A 16,441-nucleotide genomic window follows, 5' to 3' on the forward strand; every position below is an offset into this window, starting at 1 on the left:
TTCTACTAACATCTTATGACATTTAAAAAAAAAAAAAAAAAATGGGATTTTTTGACCTGTCTAAACTGGTTTCCCCCCAGTTAAACATTAAGTTTGCATTAAATAATCAAAAATACTTAAAAGTTTATTCTGAATTGTTTTAATGGTAATTCTAAATTAATCAACATTAGTTATTAATCAGGAAAATAATTCTTTTCATTACTTTTATGAACATTTTATGTAACTTTATTAATTGCTTATTGATTTAGGAATATTCTCCAACATCTTTTTCCAGCAGGGGAGAAAAGAAATGGGGCAGTACTGCATTTATGCAAAATCAAATGGGAAAAATTATTTCTAGGTTGCCCAGTAGATGAACAAGCTTTAGACTCTTGCTAACAACCTAGAAAAGTTTTTCATATTTTATTTTTGGATAAATGCAGCACAATCACATCCACTCACCTCTCTCCTGTCTATCTAACTTTTTTTTTAAATTATAGATCTCTTTGACAACTCATGTAATTTCCTTAGTAATTAGTCAAATTCTATTTTTCTTATTAGTTTAACAGTATAGGACTTCTTTTCAACTTTTTCTTCTTTTCCAGGCCTTGATTTGGTTATATGTCTAATGGAAAAAGAAGAGAGTGCAAGAGTAAAGGTTCCTGCAAAGTTTGCATATGGAAAAGTAGGCAGGTAATTATTTGTTAAGATGAATCCCTTGTTGTTTTATATATCCACATATAAGTAATAACCGATGATTGAGTAACCCGCATGTTTGAACAATGAAACTCACGCCACAGCATAATAATTTGATGATATGTTTTGGTAATGTTCAACATGCAGGGAAAGGCTTTATTGTGACAAGGCTGAACTCGATTCGGTAACTTAACAGTTTTACTGGTAAGACTGTCATTTCCGGGGAATGAAGAAACGAAAACAATTAACGCTATCTACTGGAGTTGAGGGTTAATACACTGGTGTTAGGGTTAAAATTTCAAAATTTCAACTATCAAAATGTCACCTAACAGGCAATTGCTTCATTCAAGTGCAGAAGAGTAGGAGCAAATTTCACCCGTCATACCTTGGCGGGCGAATTTCTAGTTTATAAATATTGTTTGCAGTATAGATAGGGCGGCCACTCACTCTGGAAACTTGGAAAACAGGGAATTTTAAAAGAATCCTAGAAAACTTGGGGAAATTTGTGATCAACTCTGGAAATTATGACAGGCAACATATCGACTTTTACCACTAACATGGTTTTGTGATTTTCTTAAATTGGCTTTTTGTGTGCTGCATTAGAAAAGTTTGCTATGTACTTTAATATTGATTTTCTCGCTTGAAACTTCGATCCTTCTATTTTCAGAGAAAAAAATTATATTCATAGAAGTCCTCTCCATATTTTCAAAAAAAAAAAAAGTTAAATGTCTTGCTGCATTTTTCTTGAAAAGAAGTGCTATAAAAAGAAGAAAAGGGAAAAGTAAAGAACATTTACGATAGAAAATGCGTCTTTCTTCCTCCATCTTACTGTAGGTTTCGTTTTCCGATAGAGAATTTAGGTTAATGTTTCGTGTTTGCAATCACAATTTTTGTTATTTACAAATTTTACTCTTAGTTGATGTTTCTGAGGAAGAAAAAAAATCCAGAAATTATATTCACTAGTGTTCGCCCAGTGGTCGAAATTCGACCATATTCATAAATGAATATTTGAAAAAACTTGTATGAATTTAACTATTTGCAACATTTTTTTTCTACTCTTGCTCATGTTTACTGCACATCTGGAAACATATAGTTTTTATATGTATACACAATACCAAACAGTAATAATTCGTTCCAATTTTGCTTTTTGTCTGTTAATCTCAAAATAAATGGATGAAAGGAGATATTTCGGTAATGGGGTAGTTTCCAAAATTTTAAAAGTATTTTTTTCTGAAAGAGCATGGGTTTTAACCACTTTTTAAATAATTTGATAAATATTAATATTTTTAACACTTATTTTAATCAGTGCGCAGATTGAAATTCATTTTTTACGCTCCTGCAGCAATGAAATGCCATTCACTTATGCCATTAGTGCACATCGCAAATTATCATAACTTGGAAACGCGGTTGACAGCAAATCGTAAACATTTAGTGCGGCAATGGATTAGCGCACCAAAGTACATCACTTGTAACGTCATAAAGACCACGCCTTATTTCCAAAATCGGATATTTGACAAATTTAATAAAAAATAACTGTTGGGAAAACAAAAGATTTTTCAGGCTCCACTTTATTTATTTATTTTTGCTTATTCCATCAATTTCAGTGACTAAAATAGTACTTTTGACTGAAGGAAATAACCCTATTGAAACGTTGGTGTGGTTGTCAAATTCTTGGCTTGAATAATTGTATTTTGAATACCACGTTGCTTTGTGTTAACCCTATGCAAATAGATATTTCCCTACTCTTTGTTTATGTATGCAAAGGAGAAACATTTTTCGCGCTGACATTGGAGACAAAAAATTTCACCTCAATGGATAAAAATCACCAATTATCCAATTTTCGAAATCTTCCCGTTTGAAATGAAGCATCAAAACTCAGTTTATACGTAAAACTTCTGTGTGAACAATATTACTTATAAAATGTCTTCTATTATTGAGTAAGTTGCTTCTTCGTCATTAGAAATATTAATTTCCAAGTAACAAATGAACGAACTCTATTCGTAGCAACATATAACTGTCCATTCCGAAACACTGGACGTCGCAATAACACCACAATTTTTAAAAAAAGGTCGTTTTTGTGATTTGTTTATGGTTAAGGGCGGAGCATAACTGATGTCACGCTTTTCAACATTTTCAACCCTCTCCCACTTTGTCTCAAAGTTTCGCACTTCACCATACCCCCTCTTTCCTTTGGCACATGTCAAGCTGTTTTTCATAAACGTTCCTATTGAAAAAAGGCTTATTGTCACGTTCTCCCCATTGTATATCCTTCTTGTCATTTCTTTGCTCTCCCTTGTCACAAACTGTTACTATTTCGTGAACCCCATCTTTAAGAAGGACTTCATTCGTGGAGAGCCCCTTTTTTGTGTTAACCATATGCAATATATATTTCCCTACTATTTGTTCATGTATGCAAAGAAAAAATATTTCTCTCGCTGCAATTGGTGCCAAACATTTGACACCAATAGATGAAGAGCACAAATTTCCAAATTGTTGAAATCTTCCCGAATGAAATGAAGCATCAAAACTCAGATTATACGTAAAACTTCTGCATGAACACATTTCGTTTAAAAAGTTTTATATTATTGAGTAAGTCACATTTGACCTCTGCCATTAGAAATATAAAATTTCAAACAGTCAAATGAACGAATCCTACTTGCTAAATTAAAAATTGTCCATTCAAAAACACTGGACGTCGCAATAACAGTGCAATTTTATAAAAATAAAAAAAAAAACATCTTTGTGATTTGTTTACTGTTTAGGGTATTGCTGGCTAATGCACTTTTCAAAATTTTTGCTCTCTCTCCCTTTTGTCACAAAGTATCACACTTCACCATACCCCCTCTTCCTTTTGCCACATGTCACACTGTTTTCATAAACGTTCTTATCAAAAAAGGCTTGATGTCACATTCTCCATATTGTATGTCCCTCTTATCATTTATTTCCTCCCCTTGTCACGAAAGGTTACAATTTAATGAACCCCACCTTAAAAAGGGACTTCATTCGCAGTCAGCTCCTTGCAAATAGACATTTTTCTCCTCTTTTTTCACAAATGCAAAAGAAAAATATTTCTTGTGCTGGCATTGGTGCCAAAAATTTGACACCAATGGATGGAGTTTGCCAATTTCACAATTATGGAAGTCTTCCTGAATGAAATGATCTCGCAAAACTCATTTATTATGTAAAACTTCTGCACAAAAAATATTCTTTGTGAAAGTAGGCATGACCTTTGCCGTTAGAAATACAAAATTTCCAACAGTCAAATGAACGAACTGTACTCGCTGAAAAATATAACTGTCCATACGAAAGCACTGGACGCCGTAATAATACGCCAATTATATCGAAAATTTCACCTTGACATCTGTTTGTGTGTGTGTGTTTTTTTTTTTTTTTTGTTAATTTTTTTTTAGGGCGGTTACTTTATTGAAACTGAAAGTCCTCCCTCGCTCCGGAAAATGATTTACTTTAATATTAAAATCGCGAAAACATAATCAAAATGAAAATATTTTCATCGCCCGTAGTTACTCAAAAAGCCTCAATAATAAAAAACAAATGCAATACTTTAATTTCTTTACGCTCAAGCGAGAAATGGCAACACATAATGTTATCCAGCAATTTCTTCATGCTAACTAAGCTGCGTGAAAAAGCAAATAAAAATGAATTTTCGCTAACTTATAATTGCTTCTAGCTCTTTTTCTAGTCATCGTAGCGAATTTCAGTTTTTGAGCCGTAAACCGGGGGGGGGGGGGAGACGTTTTTAGAAGTATTTTTTACGATCTTTCCAACCATACCAAACTCGAAGCACTAAAATGCATTTTTCGTATGAAAGAGCGGTTTAAAAAATGAATTAAAACTTAATGTTTCACGCTTCCAACAATGAGTTTCAACAATGGAAAAGAGATAAATTTAAAATTTTGGAGTTTTGCTTACTAAAAAACGCTTATAACTATTTTTTCTAGTGGATTTAGGTTATTGGACCTTGGGCGCCCTGACAATTTTTTCGTTAGGAGTGTTTTTTAAGGACCTTTTCAACCATATCAAATTCGAAAAAATTGGACCATCCGTTCGCGTAGAAAGAGCCATTTAGGACGAAAATGCGTTTTTAATTAATATCTCCATTAATTAGCATTCAATTTCAAAAATTTTTATTGATGAAACTAAAACTCTGCAATAGCTTCTGAATAAAAAAAGAATGAAGGAAATCGGTTCACAAACAGAGGAGGAATCGGTAACGAAAGAAAATGGCTTGCCTATAAATATATAAAGATGCTTCTTCTTCTTTTTTTTTTTTTTTTAACTTTGTTTTCTATTATTGGGTAAATAGTTCTTATCACTAGCGCTTGGATTTTTAACATTTGTTATAAATAATCTGTTTTTGCTTCCTTCTAAGTTTTCAAGTATTATTTCAAAAATTGTATGATCAAAATCAACTAGTATGCTTAAAACATTAAGAAAATAAAGTACAGTAAATCAGTAAAATGTTTTTAAATAACCTTTTAATGTTTTATTATATTTTTGACAATTTCATACTTTTATAAAAACTACTTTTGGGATCAATTATGCATAACTTTTAATATGATGTAAAATCTCCTTGTTTTTTAAATGTTTCATAAATCAAACTATTTATTTAATTTTTTCCTATATTGTTTTCCTACATAAATATAGATTTTTTTTTTTTTTTAGAGAACCTGATGTGCCACCTGATTCCTCTATTGAGTGTGAAATTGAGCTTAAAGATATTGAACCTGTCAACGAGGATTCTTTAAGTGTTTCGGAAGGCTTAAAATTAGGGTATCATTACATATTATTTTGTTTAAAATACTACAATCATAATCATAATGCAATGATCTCAAATGTCATAGAAAGTGCTTGGTTTTGAGAAAAATTATATTTGCAATGTTGATAAGTCTTAGTGCTAGTTTATTTCACTTTGTTGGACTCGTTAAGGATGTGCCCCCCCCCCCCTCCCGCACTGAGGGTATTCTTTGAGGTATGCTATGATGGAGGGTATGCTCCTTTAGTCTGAACTTTTATTGTGCATAAGTTATTTCTATTTACAAAGGTAGATTTTTACTTAAATGGTTGTTATTGCAATAGTTTGTGTTCAGTAATATGTTATGTAATTTCATTAAAGCTTATAACAGTATTTAACGTAACAACTATTTGTTTTGTATTACTATCATTAAAATATACTTAATCTCAATCATGTTTTTATTAAAAACTGTTCATTTACATTTTGAAACCAGAAAAGTTCTCTGGCAATAAAAGATCTTTTATTCCAAAAAAAAAATACGTATTGTTTATAAATACATATTGTTTACTTGAATTTTATACTTAATAAGTAAGGTAAACACACCAGTAGTGGCCAGTGCTTCAGTAGCCGCCATTTTATGGTTTGATCTGAAAAAATAGTATTCCATTTGGAAAATGGATTCAAAAGTGCAATAAATGTGCGGGAGATATTACCTTGGGCACTTTTAAATCCATTGGGAAACCTGGAATCCTTGTTTTTCAAATATAAACCTTCAAGTGGCCACTACTGAAGCACTACTTAGCTCTGGCCACTACTGGTGTGTTTACCTTATATGTGTTTACCTTTTTATACACAAAAACTTCAGATTCATCTAAATTTTTGAATTCTATATTACTTAGAAATGGCAAGCGTATCAGAGGGAACTATTTTTATGAGAGAGGTGAATATCTGGCAGCCATTCAATGTTATGAAAGGTAGGTACGTCATTACTATATTGTTATTGAGCCAGCTTTTTTTTATTTCATACCCAGCTCAATAAGGGATTGATTTCAATTTTTTCTCCCATCAATGTTGTTAAACAGAATCTCATATTCTGTTAACCAAGTGCATGTTTTACATATTGTTCCTGATATCTTATCCCTTTCATGTATTAATTTTCTCCTATTGTTTTAATAACTAATGTCTTTTAAAAAATTTCCTTTTTAAGTTTTCTTTTTTCCCCTCTTTATCTTTCTTTTTTTTTTTTTTACTTGTGCCAAAATTTAATTTTGTTGCTTTCTTGAATGCATAATTGAAACAGTAATTCAAAGAAATGTTGTGTAATTGTGAAAACATAAATATTTTTTGTAATTGAGCATAATCACTTTCAAAGGCTCTTAATTTCATTTAAAAAAATTTCTTCATTGAAAGATAGTTTACAACAGTGCTTAGAATAAATAGCCTCAGTTCAAATCATTTTAAATAATAATGTAATTTTATGATACTAATTAAGTATGCTATTTGAAATATTGTTTAGAAAATTAAATAAAAACTCCAAGCAGTTAACTTGAATTATAGCATTTGTTATTCAAAACATATCATTGAAATACACACTGGATTCATTTTTGAACTCAATATTACCAAAAGTTATTTAAAAAATTTATTTCCATAGTTTTGCTTAAATGATTACATTTTCTACACAATAATTGTAACATTTCATGTGGTGTAAAAAGTGGACATTTACAACAGGGTCTGTGCCCCCAAGAACATTTGCACTCCTCCGAAAGCTGTAAAGACCTCCAAGAGGAAGAGCCCTTCAAATAAAAATATTATCCCTACTCCCCAACCCCTCCCCCATCGATCTAAGGTCACAAAAAAACTCAAAAATACAAGAAAGAAGTATGACCTTGAATTCAATCTTTCAAAACAAAAAATCTATTTAATTCACGTCTATCCATCTTTGCAGGTGGGGGAATTTTTAAGATATCAACCTCACATATTTAGACTTGCATGCACCCTGTGGAGTGGTTGTGTGCATACATTTCTGGATGTAGCACATTGTAATATTTTTCTAATGCATTTTTCAAAAAAAAAAAAAAAAAAAAAACTGGTACATAGACGTACAGTTTGGTACATGTTTTTTATGTATTTCTCCAAGCACACTGAATCTGCCTGTGTGTAATATTGCTGGGATCAAAAATGCAGTGATGATTAATCACTTTACACTATAGTTTCCAATAATACTTAATCCGCAATTTGGAGATTTTTTTGTGTAAATATAAAAAAAATGCCTAAAAGACTTCTGTTTTTATTATATAAAGAGCAAGCTGAAAAATTTATTGATAAATAGCTATCTTACAAAAGAATTGGCTACTTATCTATAATTGTTTTGTGTGAAAAATATACTTAAAACATAACTGTGCTCTTATATAACTATGTCCTTAATCGTTTTTCCAATTTTATTTTGTAGGGCAGCTGAATATCTTGACAGTCTAAGAGATGTAAGTTCACTTTGAAATGATGATGATCTTAATGAAGCTACATTTCAGTAACATTTCATATCAGTCAATAATAGTTTTGATAGAATTTTTTCATTTTTCAGAAATACTTTCTTGTTGAGTAAAAGTGGTGAGTTTAGCTCTCTTGTAATGTGTTTTTAATGTGGCATGCTGTTATCTGTATGAAGTATTACTGTTCCTTATTTTTAAATGGGACAAAATATGAAAAAGATGAATTTTGTATAAGCAATTGCCAAATACTATTCTGTGTCAGTATTGATACCTGATTGATAAGATATTGATACATGGTTTTAATGAAGATAATTTATATAGCCCGTAAAACTGATTTCATTTTTTGCTTATTTTTCAGCTTATTTTCTAAGTTTTAACGTCCATTTAAAAAAAAAAAGAAAGAAAGAAAAACATGCTATTTTTTAAACCTTTCTCAAGGTTTCGGCATGTGGTAACCAGATTTTTAATTTCCGTTAATTTTTCCAAACGTTTGACAGCTGCTGACTTATTTCATGAAAATTCATGTGTAAAACCGAAAATGCTTTAATACACCCATCAAGCATGGTAATTGCAGTTTCTATTATTATTTTGTTTGAAATAATCTAATAATTCATACATTTAAGTTCTCTTATTCTGTCCAATGTTTGGAAAAAAATGTGTTGAATAAATTCAATATGTGAACAATTAGTTATATTAATTGCTATTTTTCATAAGCAAAATTTAATAAAACAACCGTGACACAAACTTAACATGAGGAGACATTTATAGTATTGGCAAAACAAATATTAAAATGTTATTTTCCAAAAACTTAACCAGAAACTAAATTAATTATTTGCTTGTGTATATTTTCAAAAAAGAAGCTATTGAAGAAATTAGAATGCCTTTATGCATTTTTTTACAACTTGCATATGGTCAAGTGCAAACTTTGTGCCACTTTTTGATAATTTTGTAGCACATCTTCTGTATTGTTTCTGATAACAAGATGGGAATTAAACTAGATCTAGTTACACATTGCAGAAATGTAATACTGTGGCACAATATTTTGTACATGAGTGCGCTTGCTAATATAATAATATAATTTTCAATAACACTTGCCTGGTCCTTTTTATGCCGGAAAAATCGAGGTTAGGGGGAAAAAATATTTTAGAAAATATACGCTCAGCTTAAAAATTAATATAGGTTTCATAAATATCTTTTTAGTTTTTATAAACAGTTGAATTTTGTAAGAATGCAATGTCAGTTGTTATGTTAACAAAAAAATATTGTTTATTAATGAATAATTTTATAAAAATTAAATTAAAAGTAATTAAATATTTAGGTAGTAAGTTACTGCCCTAAACCAGTGCTAAAGAATTTACTATAGCTATTCAATAAATAAAAACTAATTTTCCCTCTCTAAAAGGAACCTAAAATAATTTATTTAAAAAAAGTATGAACAAATCCCAGTAACAATGATTGCATCTGAATTGATTACTTTATTGGCATATAATTAAAGCCGTTAATAATGACCAAATACCAAGCACATATTTATGCGATACACAATTTTTTTTGAAAGTATGTTACTTTCAGGATTTATTAATTTTTTCCTTGCAGTGGTTTGCTTTTGCTTTCTGATTGGAACTGAATGAGGAAATCTACTTTTGTTTTGTTGCAAATTTAACTTCAAATTATGTGACATGCCGGAAAATTCAAATTTCCTGGTATGCTAGTCGACGTCGTTATGCTTTTTTTTTTTTTTTTTAACATTTTGAATTCAACCAAAAAAGGTGACTTTAGTAGGTAATGGCAGAACCTTAAAAGAACAAAAACAAGCAAAAATAAGATAGCTTTATGAATTAAGTCTTTGACTCTGATGGTCAAATGAACCTGAAAGATTTCCTAAAACATACTTCAGAAAATTTGAGAGATATAGGGATAAAAAAGAGATTTTGAAGAAAATGCATTTAGTTTAAAACTTTTTACCATTTGGAGTACACTTTTGATTTTTGCTCTTTGGAAAACATTTAAATTAAAATACGAAGTAGAGTCAAATTTTTGAACTGTTCAGTAGCGACAAGAGAATGAACCAAAAGTCACCTAGTATTTACCTTAAGTTTTGAAAATTTGCCTTTCCTAATCTGTTTTTCAACTGCTTTCTTTAAACTTTCTGCGTACATTTGTTTTAGTTTTCCCTTTTTGGTATCATCAACAGCCTCGGGTACCTTACAGTTTGAATCATAATTCCCTACAATGTTGTCCTAGAATGGAACCATTGTTTCTCATTAAGTGTTGGTTTTCTTTCATTTTTAGTATTTTTAGATTATGAGCATATATTTTGTTGAAAAACAGTCGACTGTCAGGATTATTCAGGGTACATTCCCAGCACCCCAAATCCAGAAACAGCATGATGCTGTGATGTTCATGGCAGATTTTTGAGGAGATCTGCTGACAATTTAAGACACAATTTTCACATAAATACTCTAATATGGGGTTGAAAAATACTTGTGCAAATTAATGCTGATTTTTCTGCTGAAGGTAGCATCTGTTCGAAATTCCTTAGTAGAATTAAATACAAGTTATAAGCATTTTAGTTCCATGTTTGAAGGCTTTCGTCAACCCAATTCAGTATTTACTGTATCCTCTCAACTCCCTGTCTATAGCTAGAATTGCATTGCTTTCATCTGACTGTTCAAGGTTCTGTTTTTCAACAAACTTTTTTTTTCTCAAGTAAAATCTTTAAGTAACATTTTTTTTCCACTTCATAAGTATCCAAGCTTTTAACATGTTTCCTGTTTAAAGCTTATAAGAACTTGGTCTTATTTTGTGTAATAAATAGTATTCAAATTAGGGATGCACCCGATATCTGGTAACTATCCGGTATCCGGCCTATCCGGCTGATTTTTTAACTATCCGGAACTATGAGGTATCCGATCCGGCAAGCCACCCCGGATCTGGATATTCGACAGTTTTTTGCAGGATATCCAGGCAGTTATCCGGTAAAAATGCGAGAGATATCCGGGGTTGATGTGGGGTTATCCGGTACGAAATGAGGATTTAGTTTTGAATTTACTTTTGCAAAAATTACAGTTAAAGCTTTCACTGTTTCATAAACTTTTTGATGATGCTTTCTCTTTTAATTACTGCTTCAAAAACGACCATACCTCTTCAAACCTAGCTTCTGGCATTCCCCCGCATCGTCCCCCCTCTCCTTCGCGAATCTGCTGATGGTATGTTGCCAATAATTTCTCCCTCCCTCTCTCACTCTCTCTGCTTTAACACGCTGAAGTGAAAAGTCGACCTTGAAATGGTTCATATCAAAGCACTTGAAGTTGGAGGAGCGGCCGTGTTGAAAATTAAAATACAATCAAGTTCCGACTTGCGGGAGAAATGCATTTCACTACTCCTCTCGCGTAAGTTGAAATTTAGCGTAGTAGAAAAATGTATGAATTTGGATTTTTAGAAACACACTAAAAAATTTTAGGCATTTGTAAACACCTCTCACACTATTTTGAACCATTTCTTAACTATATATTACCGTTTCTTGCATAAAAAAAGCTGTATTATTCAACATAAAACTCTGTTACAATGTACAAAATTAATGGTCAATGGGAGAGAGACATGTAAATACAAACAATAATATGGTTACAGTGTATTAATAATTTAATAATGCACGCTTTGGTGCCATTATATCTTATGAACATTTATGGTTTTTAGGGGGTGGACTCTTGCTCTTAGGGGGGCACCCCTGTATTTAAGATGCTAATTTGCATCTTTAGAGAGAGTGAATCTTTGTTTTCTGGAATTAAAGTAAAATTTTCAGTTGATTATTTAAGCATAAGTTTATTAATTTGTTAACTGAGTTTCCCACCTAGGGGGGGGGTGTTTTAGGGGGCCCCTTCCCTATCCTCCAATTGCTCTTATTTCTGCCTAATGGGCTGGTTGCAATCTATTCTAGTTGAACTTTTTTTTCATTTTTATTAGCCTGTCACATTTTTTTTTCAACAAGCTGTTTATAATTTTTTTTTTTTTTTTGCTATGATGTGCACCCTTTTCAGCTTGCGCCCCTAGGCCAGGGCCTAGGGTGACCTATTGGGTAATCCAGGCCTGACACTGCTTACTAAGTTTCAGATCTAACCCACTTACAAAATTTCAGATCAGCACTACTTCAGCAAGTAAACGAGTGATTGGATCAAAAAATTCTCCACTTCTCCCCTGTGTGTTTTTGGTGTAACTTAGTTTCATTTGATGCAGGTCATCTGGTTGCACAATTTGCTGGTGTATGTGTGTAATCTGCACAATAATGAGCTATCCTTTTTTAATCTTCACATACATTTCTACATATACTTTTTAAGCTATAGTTTGAATTTATGCAAGTGTTATTAGTATTTTCAAGCTTTTGCGTGCACAAGCATCGTTTTAACCAGTTTACGGATTATCTGCTTATCTGCAGTTGGCGAGCCACCCTATTCCGGGATAATCGGAAGTTTACTGTATTACGTTTGTCAGATCTTATATTTTAATTTGTATTTTAGAAGTAAATCTATTGAAACCTTTTATGAAAACACTAGTGGTACTCGCACAGCTTTGCCCATAGTAGACAATTAAAAGGTCATTTGGTTCACCTGTATATTTACAAATAATGGATGATGAATTTCTCGCCAATTTGCTATGTTAGTTTGCGCGTCCACGTTATGGTAATTTGCTTGTCCACGTTATGGTAATTTACTCGTCCACGTTATGGTAATTTACTCGTCCATGTTATGGTAATTTACTCGTCCACGTTATGGTAATTTACTCGCCCATGTTATGATAATTTGCTCTGGAAAATGTTCTTAAAATTAGAATAGAAAAGGAACAAAATTTAGTATTCTAATAATAGCTTTGAAATGTACACCCCCATAGAGCAAACTACTAACCAAATTTTGTGCAAAATTTCATAAAAATCGGCCGAACGGTCCAGGCACTATGCATGTCACAGACATGCACACAGGGCCGGATTCGGAAGTGTGGAGGCTCCTAATCAGGGTTCGAAAATATCCGATACTTTGATATATATCTGAATATTTTGATATATATATGTATATATATATATATATATATATATATATATATATATATCCGATATTTTCGACCCGTGAAAGTTAGGATATTTTGTAAAAATTTTATTGTGGGGGCCCCTTTGTTGTGGAGGCCCCCGGGCAGTAGCCCCACCTGCCCTCCCTTAAATCCGGCCCTGCATGCAGACATCTAGAGATCCAGACTTTCAGCTTTATTATTAGTAAAGATTGAGCACAGTGTGTGGCAAAAGAATAAAATACCTCATACAAGCTGTTGTTATAATGAATGCTAGATAAATGTAAGAAATTACATTACGGCTAATAAAAAATGTTCTTCATCTTTTTGTGCTTGTGTCATACTAGTGAACAACCAGTTGATTGATCTTTATTTATGAAAGCTAATCATATGCAGATGATGTTGCCATGATTTAGTTCTTGACATATCGACTCAGAGCAACATTAAGAAAGACGATTAATCGCAGGAATAACGCTAAGATATCCTATTGTTGCTCTGAGGCGACAATATAATCTGATGTGCTGAAGTGATAAAGATTTGCCATAGGCTTTATTAACAATGATACTTACTAAACTTGTTATTTTTTAAATTTCCGATAATAACTGTATCTATTTAAATGTAGAATTATGTTGTATGATTAAAATATGCTATAGCCATGTATTTTCTTTTCATGTAGTGTTCTGGTTCGTCAAATGCAGAGCTCCAAGAAGTAGTGGATTTGAGGCTAAAAGTTTATAACAACACTGCTGCTACTCATCTGAAAGTAATTCTTTTATAATTATTATGTACACAGTTCTTTAATTACTAAATTTTTTTCGAATAAGTTCTGATCAGGATGCAGCTTGTCAGCTTCTTTCTTATTATGTTCACTTGAAGTTTAATTATCAGTAGTGACAGTTTGAAAATATCATGATATTTTCGAAAATATCTGATATTTTGATATTATCCAATATTTTCAATCAACACAAGTTTAAGTCATTAAATAGTAACTGCTCCCTCAAATTACTGCTGTTTTTTTTCTTATGTTATTACTATAATGCATCAGTTTTAAAATTAATGTTTCCTTCATTATTTTATAATCATAAATATGTATTTTATATAAAAATTTATGTACTTTGAATGACATAAGTACAAATTATATTTATTACAATCATTTCTGAAATGTGATAATTTAATCTATTAGAAATAAAATATAGCATAACTGATACATTTCTATTAATTGTAATTGAATTACATAAGCTTTAAATACTTTACTCATTTTTCTTTGGTTAACTACTTTTAAATTTTGTGTACTTCAGAAATAAAAAATATGCATAAGTCAGTACACATCCATAAAACATTTTTTTTCTCTTTTCTGACCAATTAAAATTGTTACATTACTAATAATTTTATGAATAGAAAATAAAGAAGGAAGATTATATTATTTACATTATATTAATGATGCATTAATATGTTACATGAATTTATTACTTTTTATTATTTCTAACAATAAAAAAAATATTAGTATGATTAGTACATTTAATTTTCATATCGCAAATGTCGTACTTCGAAAAATAAATATAAAAAATATCATATTTTCAAATTAAATATCGGATATATATCGTGGTATATATCATGATATATATCGGCGAACCCTACTTGTAAATATAATTATCAAAAAGAAAGGATATTGAGACTGTCTGCTATAGACTTCAGTTCAGTGGAGAATAAAAAATGGAGATCCATACATGGAAAGAGGGCTGTGTGGGAGAAGTTTTTGAAAAGGGCTAGGCACAAAAAGGTGCTTTGATGCCAAGCTTAATGATGAAATGAATGAATGAAATTAAATGAAAAAGAGGGGGGCTCAGCAGAGCCAAGCACTGCGACCAGAGGTCTATTGTACTAAACCCCAAACAAAAATCTTAAAAAGAGACCAGTAGCCGTAGCAAAGATTAGCAGGCATTTAACGTGAATGTCATAGATTTCCCAAGGATCAAGTAAGTGGCGGCCTAGGTGTTCAAACCTATAGGCAGAAAAGGTCTCACAATCACACAGAATATGTGCAACAGTTTCCTCATGAAAGCGACAGCCTCTACAAATTGGGTCATCAGACACGCCCATAATAGTAAGATGCGCTTCAAGGTACAGTGACCAGTAAGGAGGCCAATACTCTTCTGATGCTGTTGCGGTTCAGACTTAAGAGCTCCTTTGCCCTAATACTAGGGCAACCTCTATTAAGTTCTTTCGCCTGCCGCTGTCCATCAAGGTTGCGCCAGTTATTATACTGTTTTTTACCGAAAATATCAAAAACAGCAGTTCTAATAAGATTTTTCGAAATCCCAATTGCTGGCTCAGGGCCAACAAAACGGATATCAGAACCATTCCGAGCAAGATAGTCGGCCTTTTCATTTCCCTGCACTCCAGAGTGTCCAGGTACCCAGCAAAGGGTAACCTTTGTTGTTTGCTTTGCAAGATTGCAGAGCAAATTATAGCACTCCCAAACGATGTGGGATGTCATAACAACCTTCTTGAGTGCGTTTAAGGCAGCCTGACTATCAGAGCATATATGAACACAACGGTCTCTATAGCCACAACTCAGGCAAATACCACAACACACCCGGATAGCATAAATTTCAGCCTGAAAAACAGAAGTAAACTTGCCCAGAGGACAGGAATATTCAATACCATCGCCGGGACAAAAAGCCCCAGCCCCAGTCCTTTCATTCATCTTAGAACCATCGGTGTACCAGAGAGTGCAATCTTTACCATGAGATAAGGTAACATCCCTCCAGTCACTCCTAGAAGGAAAGATAACCTGATATGGCTTATCAAAAGCATACTCGCCAAGCATGTAGTCACTTGGCAGGCCAGAAAGAGGATGAGTAAGTACATCCTCATCAAAGTACTTGATGGTTCTAAGATGAATGAAAGGACTGGGGCTGGGACTTTTTGTCCCGGCGATGGTATTGAATATTCCTGTCCTCTGGGCAAGTTTACTTCTGTTTTTCAGGCTGAAGCCTCTCCATACACAGGAAAGCTTCAGCTTCAATCCGCATAGCGACATAAACCTAAAAATAGTTCCAGCGCAGCAGTAGGCATTGTCCTAATACAGCCAGTCATGGCTATGCAGACTAACCTCTGCAGCTTGTTAAGCTCATTTTTAGCAATGTCAAGTTTAGTTCTTGACCACCAGACAATAGAGCCATACGTAATGATGGGACAGATAACCATCTTGTAGATCCAATGGATAACACTGGGGCTGAGCCCCCAGGTTCTACCAATAGCTCTCTTGCAAGACCAAAGGACTTTATTAGCCTTTGCCAAACAGTGGGTGAAGTGTTTCTTCCAGTTCATCTTGGAGTCAAAATAGATCCCAAGATACTTGACCTCGTCAGCGCAGCTGAGAGTTTGTCCGAAAAAAGTAATATTACTCACCTGGATTGCTTTTTACATGTAAAAGCAACCATAGTGGTCTTAAGAGGATTTACAGAAA

General features: G+C 32.6%; 1 protein-coding gene across 1 annotated transcript in view; it reads left to right on the forward strand.

Annotated features, from left to right (window-relative positions):
- Nucleotides 1-16,441, forward strand: part of LOC129217467 (peptidyl-prolyl cis-trans isomerase FKBP8-like) — a 66,746-nt gene that overhangs the window by 21,931 nt on the left and 28,374 nt on the right. Inside the window, exons 3-7 of the mRNA XM_054851770.1 lie at nucleotides 585-672; nucleotides 5,359-5,466; nucleotides 6,328-6,402; nucleotides 7,878-7,908; nucleotides 13,646-13,732. Of these exons, the coding sequence (XP_054707745.1) occupies nucleotides 585-672; nucleotides 5,359-5,466; nucleotides 6,328-6,402; nucleotides 7,878-7,908; nucleotides 13,646-13,732 (389 nt within the window). The remainder of the gene's footprint in view (nucleotides 1-584; nucleotides 673-5,358; nucleotides 5,467-6,327; nucleotides 6,403-7,877; nucleotides 7,909-13,645; nucleotides 13,733-16,441) is intronic.

The sequence above is a fragment of the Uloborus diversus genome, chromosome 2 (genome assembly GCF_026930045.1).
Source record: "Uloborus diversus isolate 005 chromosome 2, Udiv.v.3.1, whole genome shotgun sequence".
Lineage (NCBI taxonomy): Eukaryota > Metazoa > Arthropoda > Arachnida > Araneae > Uloboridae > Uloborus > Uloborus diversus.